General features: G+C 38.5%; 1 protein-coding gene across 7 annotated transcripts in view; it reads left to right on the forward strand.

Moving 5' to 3' along the window:
- Nucleotides 1–828: 828 nt before the first annotated feature.
- The window catches only part of LOC138043678 (histamine H2 receptor-like), a 16,936-nt gene continuing 4,944 nt past the window's right edge, over nt 829–12,820 (forward strand). Inside the window, exons 1-4 of one of the 7 annotated variants that reach the window (XM_068890068.1) lie at nt 829–986; nt 3,082–3,162; nt 7,348–7,420; nt 7,744–8,224. In XM_068890068.1, coding sequence (XP_068746169.1) covers nt 7,783–8,224 — 442 coding nt within the window. In that variant the 5' untranslated portion in view covers nt 829–986; nt 3,082–3,162; nt 7,348–7,420; nt 7,744–7,782. Of the gene's footprint in view, nt 987–1,062; nt 1,454–2,078; nt 2,204–3,081; nt 3,163–7,347; nt 7,421–7,743; nt 8,225–12,820 lie in introns of those variants that run through there. The other 6 variants (XM_068890064.1, XM_068890069.1, XM_068890065.1 and 3 more) reach the window with 6 other exon arrangements.

Genomic DNA, 12,820 nt, shown 5'->3' on the forward strand with positions numbered 1-12,820 from the left:
AGAAAACTAGTACTTACTATAACTAGCTTCTGCCCCTGCGCTTTTGATATTTTGCTAAATGTTTCTTCCTTAAATAATTTTAAGAAATCAATTAAGACCTTTTATTTTTAACGAATCACTTTAATTGTATTTTTTAAAAGGTATTCCAAACATATAATCTGTCTTGATCTGTGATAATCAGTCCACGTGGGAGTTACTTTAGTTCGTTTGATTGGCAGCAGGCAGCGACTTTCAGTTTGCCAGTCCTAAATTTCGTAAAACGGTGTCACAGTAGTTAACATATACAATTGTACCCGATTGCGTACGTTTTCATTGAAAATTTAAGATCCCTAATGTGAACCCTCTCAGTTTCGATTCCATCTCAAAAATGTAGGCAATGATTTTCCTTTCTGTATTTGTTCAAATTATGGCGACCTACGAACATCAGTAATGATTAGTAATTTTTATCAATTGTGTCGGCAATGGGCGTTAAAAAAGCCAAGAGCGGTGAAATCAGCTAGCATTGTTAAAGAGTTTCGCACTCAAGCGAACTGACAATAAAATAAAGCTTTCTTTCGGAAGTTAAGCTTCAGCCGCACAAAGGAAAACACACTTTTGTTTTCCTTTTGGCATCCATTTCGTCCCGCATGCCTTACTTGCATTATTATTTCGTCACAAAAAACTTGACATCTTAAGAAATCTCTTAGTTTGTCTTCTGTCACTTTAAAAGCCAAAGCGCGAACTCCTCGTTGATACTGTATTGTTTGCAGTTTTGTTTCCTTAGTCCATGGTCTTGACATAGTCTGATGGTAAATTAGCATATGGTTGAATCTTGTTCACTTCTGCAAACAAAATTGGCATTCTTTTGCAACATCAACTAGGTTGTCTAGCAAATGCGAAGCTGCTTTTTAGCTGCATATATATCACGAAACGCGAGTGACAAAGACCGAAGTTACGTCAATTGCTGATACTGATTAATTCTTACAGAGGGATGGTTCGAAAAGTTGGTAAGCGCGGAAAATGTAGTTGTAGTTTGCGATAAAGTAGTTTGCATGACTTTTTGCGCCTTTGTCATGTTTGCAAACAACGAGTGCTTGAATAAATTTTCGTGAAGAAGCCTTCGCAACCTTGCGAGGATAAAGGAGAAATTAAGACTGTAATAGGAAAGACTGACTCAGTGTAACGCGCATTTCAAGATACTCGGTTGTTCACCTTGCTACGTGAAGACCTGGAAATTTCAAGCCCAGCCCAGGACCCGCTTGAGTTCGTTAATACACTGAAAGGGACATTTAGCGTCACATGAAACTATTATTTTTCGAGGGCTTTTAAGAAATATTAGACGCTTTCAATCTTGCCTTGTCTATGAAAGACATTACCTTTTGATTACACTGGGTTCCGTTACAAGTCTTAAAAACTATCAGCCCTTTGCATGATTAGAAACTGTAGCGATCTTGCTCATGCACTCAGGAATGAGGTAAGAGAAATCATTAATGGTAAACCTCGACCGACTAACTTTCAAAAAATCTCTGTTAAATTTCCATTAATAAGAAGCCGCTGAATTAGAGCTTAAGGGGTAGTTTAGTCTGATAGGTTTAGGGAACACAAGCCATAAATCTATTTCACGGCAAATTTAACATCAATCGATCGAAGGCTCACACAACATTGTTGTCCAAGGATTCTATGATATTATGATTTCTTCAGTCCAATAATGCCTAATCGAAACGTGTTGAATTTGAACCCAGCTCAAGTAAACACTGCGTTGGCTGGTAAGGGCGTACAACGACCACCCGTTTGTTTCATTAACACCTCAATGAACTTAATTGTACAAAGAAGTTGGCCGTCTATCAGATTTCAGGTGTAAATGGCGAGGCTAATATCTCGTCATTACTTTTGTTTATCACAGAAGAGACTCCAAACTTTAAAAGGGTACTGTGAAACATTTACATTGCCTTACTTTCTTACTGTCAGTTTCCCCAAACGTTAAGATCTTTTCGTTTCAATTTCAGTGCCTTTTTTGTTTGCAAAGGTATAGAACTATGTGCGATTCTTGCGTCGAGTAAATATTTTGTTTGCAAAGGTATTTCCCTCTGTTATCGTAGAGTTGTACAAAGGATCGATAGAGCTTCTTCATCCCTAAAAACAAATTGCTTGCCGCGACTCGATGCAACTTTAAGGTGAATGCTTTTTCAAACATTGAGTGCCAGAGTTTGGAAAAGAGAAGCCGGTAAGTGATTGTGCCTCTCGTCATTTGAAGCTGGTTTTTAGAATAACTGAACTGACGTGTTGTATTTCTATAACGAGTAAAGTTATCCGGCATTACAAATTTCCCTTTCAAAAGTAAATAGCTCAAACCCGCTTGAACGTTTGTACAAGATTAATACTATTGAACTTTTCGGACTGGGAAGCTTTTCCCAATTTTCAATTTGAGAAAAGAGCCACAAATGGCCTGAGACCGAGATATTGTGCACAAACTTTTCGAGTTGAATTTCGATTCTTTCCATTTTCTCGTTCAATACTTACTTCGACGCATTTCCAGTGCCTTGCCGGTATCTTTCAGTCTACGCGAAGAAAGACGTGGCCCTTACGCTACTATGCGTTGATTTTATGTTGATGCTCCTTAAGTCTGAATCATTCGCGCTCCACCAGCCAGACGAACTCCACATGGACGACAGATGGTAAAATTTCGCATCACGCCTGACCTCAAAATAATCAACGCCGGCCAAAAATCCGATTGGCACATCGACAATGAATACGAACACGACGTTTTTATTAAAACAGCGGAACCCAGCAGCTTAAGTCGCCTCGAAACAAGATTTTAATCAAAAACTCTTTCAATACGAGGAAAAGGAACACTTCAATTGAACAAGGGGTCTTAATTAAGGAGATATATATTAGGCGTAGGTAGCCAGATTGAGTTATGCTCGCTCAATAAAACCACAACTTTACGAGGCTGGTTGGTGTACCCTATCTTCAGTTGGTTTTGTGAATTTTAAAATTGTCATCAGTGCCAAGTCTTGCGTACCCGCAATCAATCTAGCTTTGAGATTTGAGACCCAGCTAACCTTAATGATATATTTTATTAATTCGTGATTTTGATCGCAGCTTTCAGGTACTGAAGAGAGAAATCAGCTGAAATGGTCTAAACTAAATCCTGCTACCTTGTGAGCTCTTAACTTTGAGAAGGTATGATCGGCTTGTTTCTCAACGTTTTGATAGTTGAAAGTGTTTTTTATCTAAACGGTTTTAAACTACTTTCTATGAAAGATGTCGTCGCTTGCAACTTCCAATCTTCTGAAATGTGATTGTTGGGCTCTTAACCAAACAAACAATGAAACAAACAAACAAACTATGTGACCTCAAAGCTGACATTCAGCCTCAGAACAGTTATTTGTCGCTGGAGACTGTATCTTTTGTAACCCAGAGAACTTTCAGCGCAAGGTCCTTTCAACCTATTCATACGCTTCTTATAGTCGAACCCAAATTTCTCAAGTCTACTGAGTCATCACTTAATAAGACGGCCTTAAGTAGAAAGCACCCTCAATAAAACTTTCAGAGCAGAAGTCACATTGCACGAAATGAGTTTTGGCATTAGAGATATGACAAAACGTTTTCCAGTTTTTGCGCTTAGCAAAGGTAACAACACACAAAAAAAACCGCTCTCTGGTTTGTACAAGCTAGTAGACCGATCACAAAGCCTAGTTAGGGAAGACTTTAATTTGACCATAACAATACTTGGAAGTCCTATCCGATTTCAGAGTTTAGAAAAGTTAATTATCCGGAAAACCCCCGGCCTACTTGTAAAACCAGTGAGCAGACATTCGTACAGAGTCGGCGATTTAGATTTAGATTTAGATTTAGGTGTGTTCAGGGCAAAATAGGCCTAGGTGCCTTTCGCATTTTTTTCTGTATTATTTCGGCTGAACATTTTGACTGAGAGAACAAGGAAGCAAAGTCTAATTAAAATGATTCGGAAGGAGCACCCTGGGTAAGAAAAATGTTCTGAATCAATTAAAACTCCATTGCTTCAGGCCGTTGACTCCATTTCCACGTCGATTCAACGCTTTTTAATCAAAGAACTAATTGCTAAGGGCGTCGAGTGAGCACACTGGGTTGGCACTGAAATCTTAAATAATCTTCAAAAAATAAAAAATACATATCTTAATTAAGTTACACCAGGTGGCTAAAAATTTTACAAGAAACTACGACATACAATTGCTAGGAATATCCTTGAAAAGGAATCATTTAAAAATATGATTTAAAGGGTTCTGAACACTGGGAAATGTGTAAGTGAAGATCGTCTGAAGGAGTTCTAAAAGAGTTTAATTACTGAAAAGCGCGCAAATTATGGCTGGATGCCCTCCCAAAAATTCGATTGTTTGCTGTTTCCAATATAAATCCTTAACGCTTACTTTCTTGGAATAATACTTGCATTAACAACGACCTAAGCAAATTTGTACCCAGTTTAATGCAGCCGCAGATGCTGTGCATACTGGTGGACCATGAATAAAGTTTGGCATTACAATCGTTTGAAAAGAAGCGGTAATAACACACTCTGATTGTATATCTAAGATTCGTTGCCACTTTGGAAATCTTACATACTGAATTGACCGCTCAAATAAAAGGCTTTTCAGGGCCAATCAAACAAATAAAACAAATAATTTAATTTCAGTTGGTGGTTGGACTCGGTAACTTTGCAAGTCCAGCACTCGAACCGCTCGGCAGCGCTGCCTGTCTCTTGCGAAAGATTCATTCAAATGAACTTCGAATCAATACAGATCGGTCCTTCTTGTTTTATCTTCTCAATGTCTTTCACTCGTTCGAACATATAAAATGCATAATGGTTTTTGCCAGCTGAGAAGAGAGTGACGTTTGTTATAATTTTGTTTTATAAGCCTAGCGTTTCTATTGTAGCGTAATATGTTGGAGTGACTACCTGCCGAATAAGGGGGCTGACGTTAGGCGAGAAATCACATTTGTTCTATTTAGAAAGGAGTCTTAAATAATAGGAAAGCAAACCCTATCCAATGTGTGAAATATCAGTTGGAATCCTTGTCACAGAAACGGAATATTTCGCGAGGCGAATTCAGTGACAAAACAAAAAGAAGAAAAAATAGCAGATGCTTTTACCAAGGGGGAGCAAACAGCTGCATAGCTACCTAAATCTAACTTTTTCTAAGTACTAGAATACTTTGAAGTACAACACATATCTTTGGTGTTCAATTTTATTGAAAAAGGTGACCTTGTATTAAGCCACAACACCGCAAATTTATGCACTATTTAGTCATTTATTGAACTGATACGAAGTCACAATTGACTAGCCCCCTTATGGACTCAAGTCCCGTTCGTAAGCTCAATTACTAGCCCCTGTTTCGGGAGAGGAGCATGCGCTAGAGGCGAAAATCGAGCTTATCTCGTTTCTTGCCAAGCTTTTTTCAAGGCTACTTCACTGAACTAAATACGTACGCCACTTAGATTCCTTAGTATGAAAAGTAGTCATGCTCAAAGATGTCAGTATCAGTTCTTGGATTCGTGAGTACAGTTGAATTGTTATGCTAATACTTGCAAAGTTTGATTTGAAAAGCTAACCAAGAAAATTATCCCCAGCACTGTAGACGACTTAAAATTGATGATTTTATTTTAAATTGCCACGTTTAAATTTTGAAACTGAATGTGTCTGTTTACGCTCGTTATTGTTTAGCAATTAAACATCACGCGACATATATGTCAAGATAATATAAAAAGGCATTTGCTAAAATAATCTAAAATAAACATACACAAATAAAATTCATTATCTTTTTCAATAACATGGATTGACTGGCTAGCTTTATTAGCTTGAAATTGGGTTATCATTTTGAGATAGCGTTGAATAGTTAGTCACGGATACAGGTCTTCAATCTGCTACAGCCGAAGAACTGCCAGATATTTAGATGAAAGATGACTAGACATCAGTCACTATATTACTTTTAAGCGAGTGACATCCGCTAGTTCATCTGAGCACGTAGCAACGCATTGGTACAGTATATACAAATAACTACAGCATGATTAGAAATAGTATGTGCTCTCGCTCGATCTGACATATCCTGATTCTGAACGCGTTCTGCCGTGCTTGATATTATATATTTAGAATCAGGCGAGTCATGTTTCTGATGATATTGCTTTTTTCGATGTTGTGCAATTGTTTGTGAAAGAAACATATGATCTCGGTCAGATAAGTAGGGTTAACACACCAACGATGGAGTTTTATCCGTTTATTGATATACTTTATAACCGGACAAAAAAGCAACTTTATCGGGGAATCTTTTTCAACTTTTCCTCTTTGATGTATTTACATATTGAGCAAGCCTCGTGCCTAGGCTTCAGCAGAGCCATGTTTCACCCGAAAGCGAAACAATCGTGCAACCTCTCTAAGTTCAGTGTTAACGATAGCTTCACAGCGGGGGTCTTAATAAAAAAGGGCTTTCTTTTTCCTATCACTCTTTTCATAAAATATGGAAATACAAGGAACATTGAAGACGTTATCAGGTGATATTTTGGTCTCTAAAAATGAATGACGCTTTTTTTTTTCGTGTGTTAATTTCTTTCTTTTTTGGTTAAATTTTGAATTTGTTGACATATTTTATGTAACTATACAACGCTTAATACATCACTGATACCAATTGCAATGAACTTAGTGATCCCTAGTTTACAATATTTGGTTTACCCATACTAAAGAACATCATTTTGTTTCCTTGCGACTATTATATTGTACTGCAATTTCCTGTTTATTGCTTTCTGTTTCTTGTTGTGGACAGTTGGCGAGTTTGAAAATGGACCAAGTTCTCAGAGTTTGTCTTAAATTGATGCCAAACATCTCCTTATATTGGCATAAATTATTAACAGGATAAATACCAGCGTGTAATTTGCCCGGGGAGCGTTTTTTTTTTTTCTATTTAGATGATTGTTCACGCTTATGCCATACGTAGAAGTGGAAAAACAAGGAACGGTAACTAAAGATCTTAGAACACGAACTTATAACATGTTTACTACTATAGTCTTGAGAACTTTAGATCAGACAAAAATAACTTTTATGTCCGTTTAAAGTTCAACGTTACTAAGGCCTCGTCCACACGCATCCGAATATTTTTGAATCCGCAACTTTTTCTCTGCGGATTCAATTTGCCCGCGCGCGTGCATACGTATCCGGATTCGTTTAACATTGTATTCAGGACTCCTCTGTGACTGTTGTCAAACAAAGCATGCACCATCAGTTGTGCGAGTACGATTGGCCGAGGCGGAAAATACCATAGTACTCTTTGCTTGTCCACCCAAATTTTGAATAAGCAAGTCATTTTCGATTAGTTTTTACTTTAATTCGGATTTCTTTTACAGAACTTTTAGGCCGGTGTACGGCCTACTTAGTCGGCAGAATGCGAAGAGAATTAGAGAAACGATTCCAAAGCAGGTTAGAGTTGGATCATGGTCCAGCTGATAATTCATAAAAGAATGATAAGAATGCACTCATCATTTACAAGTGAAATAATAAGTCACATGTGGAGGCGCAGTGATTTAGTCAGATGTAGTGGTCAGTGTGACAGACTAGCTGTTCGTGGGCGCAAAGCCTGGCTTGTTCTGATTGCACATGTGTATAAATTCGTACTATGGGCTGGTATTCTGTTAAGGGGGAAGAAGGAATGTTTTCAATCACTTTATGCTACTTTGACACCGGGAAAGTCTCCGCCCGTGCGAGTCCCAATTCATTGCTCCCATAAATATTTGTTTCTGCAGAGTATTTGGTCCACCATATTTAATAACAGCATAACCGCCATGAACCATACAACCAACGGCTGGGCCAATGACACGACCAATGGCACCACGACCAATGGCACTACGACCAATGGCGCGATCAACGGTGGACCTCCAAATAAAGTGGGCATCGTTGGCGTGGTTTTCTTTTGCATCGTATCTCTGATAATCGTGTTTGGAAATTCGCTCGTAATTGGTGCATTTCGCGTCAACAGACGTCTTCGCACCAAAACCAATCTTTTGCTCATTTCCTTGGCAATAGCGGACTTGTTGATTGGCACTATCTCGGTGCCACTCTACGTGTACTTGACAGTGGTACCTCAGCCTTCGCGAGCAGTGTCAAATTTTTATCTACCATTTGACGTCGTCTGTGGGGTTTCCTCGATTCTTAATCTCACGGCCATCAGTCTGGAGAGATGCTACGCGCTGCTGCATCCCATAAAGCATCGTAACATAAGGAAAAGTAAGTTCACCTAAATTGTATGAATCTCCGCAGAGGGCAAGCCTGAATAGCGACAGGCCAGAGCGAAACTACCAGTGAGCGGGTGCGATATATAGCTTGTCGTTGAGTAACAGGCTAATTGGTGTCTTTTGTCCGAACAAAAGGTTCCAATGATCAAGACGCTACTGAAAATGCGTATATACCACTTACAAAAATATCATAGTACTCTTTGTTTGCCCTCCGAATTTTGCATAAGCATTATTTTTATTTTTTGTTGGGATCTTTGTAAGTCCCAAGAGAAACTGGAAACAGTGCGTATGAAAAATTTTGGAGGGCAAACAAAGAGTATTATGGTATTTTTTAAAGTGGCCTATTGCTTGTGCTTACAATTGCATCGAGAGGGAACACCAGCCATCAAGTTCAAGTTCCCATTTGGCAGTCTATTACACGGAATTAGAAAATGGCCACTGGTCGATAACGGAATAAATCATTGTTTTATATTTGTTCTAATCAACCTGATTAGACTCGGTAGCACACGTATAATTGAAAGGGATTTCTGCAGTAAATCTGGCTGGTCAGGCTGATCAACACAAGGATAGAAGAGTAATTTGTTGGCGGCCATATTTACAATCTGTTATTAAACCTAAATGCACTCACAATCGAGGAAACAATGCTGCGAAAACATTGTTTCGTCGTTTGCGGGCGCGTTACTTAAGGAACTTAAATCGTCAATGACGGAGAAGTGAGCTAAATGTCCTTTAAGTTAACTTTGCACTCTTCCCTACAAAAATAAAAAAAACAATGTGGAATGTGGTCTAAGGAAAAAATGATTGGGTACAAGCGGTTTCAGAGGGAAAATAGGGCAAGAAAGGTTTGCATTCGTATAAACCTCAGTTTGTGATTTCACGTTGTTGTTATGGAGAGTGCCGTAAACATTTTTATTATAGAGAGATTTAGCATTGCGTTACGTGAAACGCGAAAGGCAAAAGTGAGCACTTGACCATGATTCTCCCGCCATTTTTCGCGTTTCCCGATTTTCTACGTGAAAGTAGGCATTTTTGCGTTTGACGTGTACGTGGAGTTTTGTTGTCGTTTTTGTTTTACATAACAAGCTGTTTGTAAAGAAAAGAACCCCCAATTTATTTTTCGTAGAACAAGAAAAAATTGGGTTTCATGGTTATCATGGTCGTTCATAACTGACTCCTTACCGCAATTTTTCATGAAGTCAAGTTGACTCTCTCTCTGTTGACTCACAAAAGACTTCATCGAAACTCGCAAAATTTGGCAGGTAAATATATTAAATTTCATATGGCATCTTTTTCTAAATTCTCAAGATTTAGAGTCCATTTTCAGTTGCCTTGGGTCACACGAAGTTAAATGCACCAGCTTGCCCCCATTTTACGTGAAACTCGAAGCGGCATGCGCAAGCTGACGTTTGCCGTTTCACGAACGTGATGCAAAATCTCTCTTATATCTGAAAGGGCCTGTTTGCGTGGAGGGAGAGGTCGCGGTCTTCACACCTCGGTTAGCTGGGGTAATCCGACACGAACCGTTTACGTGGCAAAAAGATGGCCCGCGTAAAAGGGTGCTTCGGGCAAGTAGCCAGAGTGCCCCAGGAAGGTTACCCTGTTTAGCATGTTAACGCTTTAATGCATTTTCTAAAGAAAGGTATGAAAAGTTGGCTCTCCCAAGGCTCGGCTCCCAAAAGCTCCCAAAGCTCTTAGATCGAGCGCTCACTATTAGATGATTTAGCAATACAACGGGAACCTCATAAAAATTCTTTGACTTGGGCCATTTTAGTTTCAATAGGAATAAAACGCAAACAGCGGTTACAAACATTTGCTTAAAATGCATAACATCTGATGATGCGCTATGATGAAAATAAAGACCCCTCCAGTTATCTAGTTTCCGTGAAACATGGTTTGAAGCCTATTCTCATCGAAGAAATTAACATCCAAGGTAGATGTTGAAGCGATCCGATAGTCAACCTGGGTTTGCGTTGTCAAGTTGATTTCCATCCGAGACCTGGACAAATCTTCCTACATGTTCTTGCTTTTGAACCTCTGAAAGTATTTCAATGCGAAAGTTTGGCAGTTCAATAACAAAGTCGCAAGTAGCCGTACTGTCTTCACAACTCAAAACCATTTTCGCTTCTGAATGAAATTCAACAGTACAGCGGTCGGGGAAGCCCGCTTTTTATTGGCTATTTTAGTAGCCATGACGACACCTATATCCTCACGTGCGAAAGACGAATATAGTTTATTCCATAGACACCAATGAAATACGTACGAGCTTTCGCGCTAAGACATATGCTATCTTCACACGTGAAAAGATCACCGTTGCTATGGTTACATAAGAAATCGCGCCATTGTTTAACGTTAGGAGTACGTTTGGTATTTCACTGGTGTTTATATAATAAACAGAACATCACATTACCTCTTGGAGATACGAAATTTCTCTTCTCGTGTTGAAATGTTTGTCAACATCGTATCTCCGTGGCCATGTAACATCCTATCTCCACTACACACGATGATGATATGATTTTTTTCGGTAAAAAGGGAAATCCTAGTATTTCATCGGTATCTACGTAATAAGAGGTCATTTATTATATCTCTCAGATATTTCGTGAACGCCATGATTGGCTAATTTAGTGCGCCGTATTCTGCCGTAATTTTCAATTCTGCACCGGGAAAGAATGAAACAGTAAGAAACAGCCCACAGCGCTTTCGTCGTTGACCCTCGGCACGGTTTCCGAAGTCGGGTCTACTTGACATTAGTATCACCCAACTAGTGGACTAATGCAAATGATGAATTTTGATTGGCTACGCTACTAAAGGACTATTAGTAATAGTCCTCGAGTAGCGAAAAGGGTGACGCTTTCTTTCGTTTTATTCCCAAATATATATATATATATATATATATATATATATATATATATATATATATATATATATAGGAAGAATGAAAAAATGAGTCGCTGGCGAACTTCTCACAGGTCTGGTATATTATAATTTCGTGTAAACGTTTCGCCCTTCGGGCTTCTTCAGTACACGCTAAAAACTAAAAATTAAAAATACCTGGTACAACTGAACTTGCGCTATTTATACAAAACTATGAACCAAAAGGTGTAAAATGTTTAAAATTACAAAAAAATTATAAAAAATCACAATAATATGTCATGTAATACGTGCGGTTGGAATAGATCGAGTGGACAATACGTGAGATAAGAAATAGTTAGCTCTATTCCGAAAAAGGCGTTAATCACCAGACATCGAAACTAATAATTTAAAATAAACAACAGGACTAGTAAATCATGCAATCAGGTGGCGAAATGATGAGCCCAGGGCCCCTAAGAAGTAATGGAATCCCTGAACAGGGCCTGTGAGAATGAAATAAATAAGATGACTAAATGATTTGATGATTTTGATTTTGATTTTGATGATTTTGATTTTGATTTAGTCATCTTATTTATGAATCGCCATTGCTATCCCAGATTTTCCCAAAGGGGTCAATTATTCCTTCTTATCGAAGACCCAAAAACATAAAAGAGATTCTAGCAAGGCCTAAAAAAACCCATTACAGCAATAACACTCCCGTAGGATGTTTTAAATGTAAGAACAAATGTGATCTATGCAAACATTATCTTGTTGAAAATAAGATCTTTCACAGCGCATGTACAGGCCGTTTTTACTCCATTAGACAGAATGTACACTGTAGGTCGAAGAATGTCATCTATTTAGTCACCTGTAAAACATGCAAGATTCAATACGTAGGTTCAACATCGAATGAATTCAAGGTCAGATTTCGTAATCACAAATCGGCCATGTTGACCAACAAGGCCACGTGTGAATTGGCCGTCCATTTCAATAGAAAAGAACATCACATGTCTGACTTTGAGTTCATTGTTATTGAAAAAATTGTTAATGACACTACTGATGATATGGACAAGGTTTTACTTACAAGAGAGGCTTTTTGGTGCGCACAGTTATGCACCCTCCAACCTTACGGCTTGAACAAAAGATCCGAGTTTAATTCCAAAAATAGAATAAGGTTTAATTAATCATTCACTGGAGTAATTGTGCAACCAGTTGGGCTTTTTTTCCAATTACGCCGTGCAGATCGGCATTCTCACAGGCCCTGTTCAGGGATTCCATTACTTCTTAGGGGCCCTGGGCTCATCATTTCGCCACCTGATTGCATGATTTACTAGTCCTGTTGTTTATTTTAAATTATTAGTTTCGATGTCTGGTGATTAACGCCTTTTTCGGAATAGAGCTAACTATTTCTTATCTCACGTATTGTCCACTCGATCTATTCCAACCGCACGTATTACATGACATATTATTGTGATTTTTTATAATTTTTTTGTAATTTTAAACATTTTACACCTTTTGGTTCATAGTTTTGTATAAATAGCGCAAGTTCAGTTGTACCAGGTATTTTTAATTTTTAGTTTTTAGCGTGTACTGAAGAAGCCCGAAGGGCGAAACGTTTACACGAAATTATAATATACCAGACCTGTGAGAAGTTCGCCAGCGACTCATTTTTTCATTCTTCCTATATACTTATCTGAGTCAAGACGTTTTGTATCCTTTTGGATCCTCCTCGCAAGTGGCA

This window comes from Montipora capricornis, chromosome 3 (assembly GCF_036669925.1).
Source record: "Montipora capricornis isolate CH-2021 chromosome 3, ASM3666992v2, whole genome shotgun sequence".
Taxonomy (NCBI): Eukaryota; Metazoa; Cnidaria; class Anthozoa; order Scleractinia; family Acroporidae; genus Montipora; species Montipora capricornis.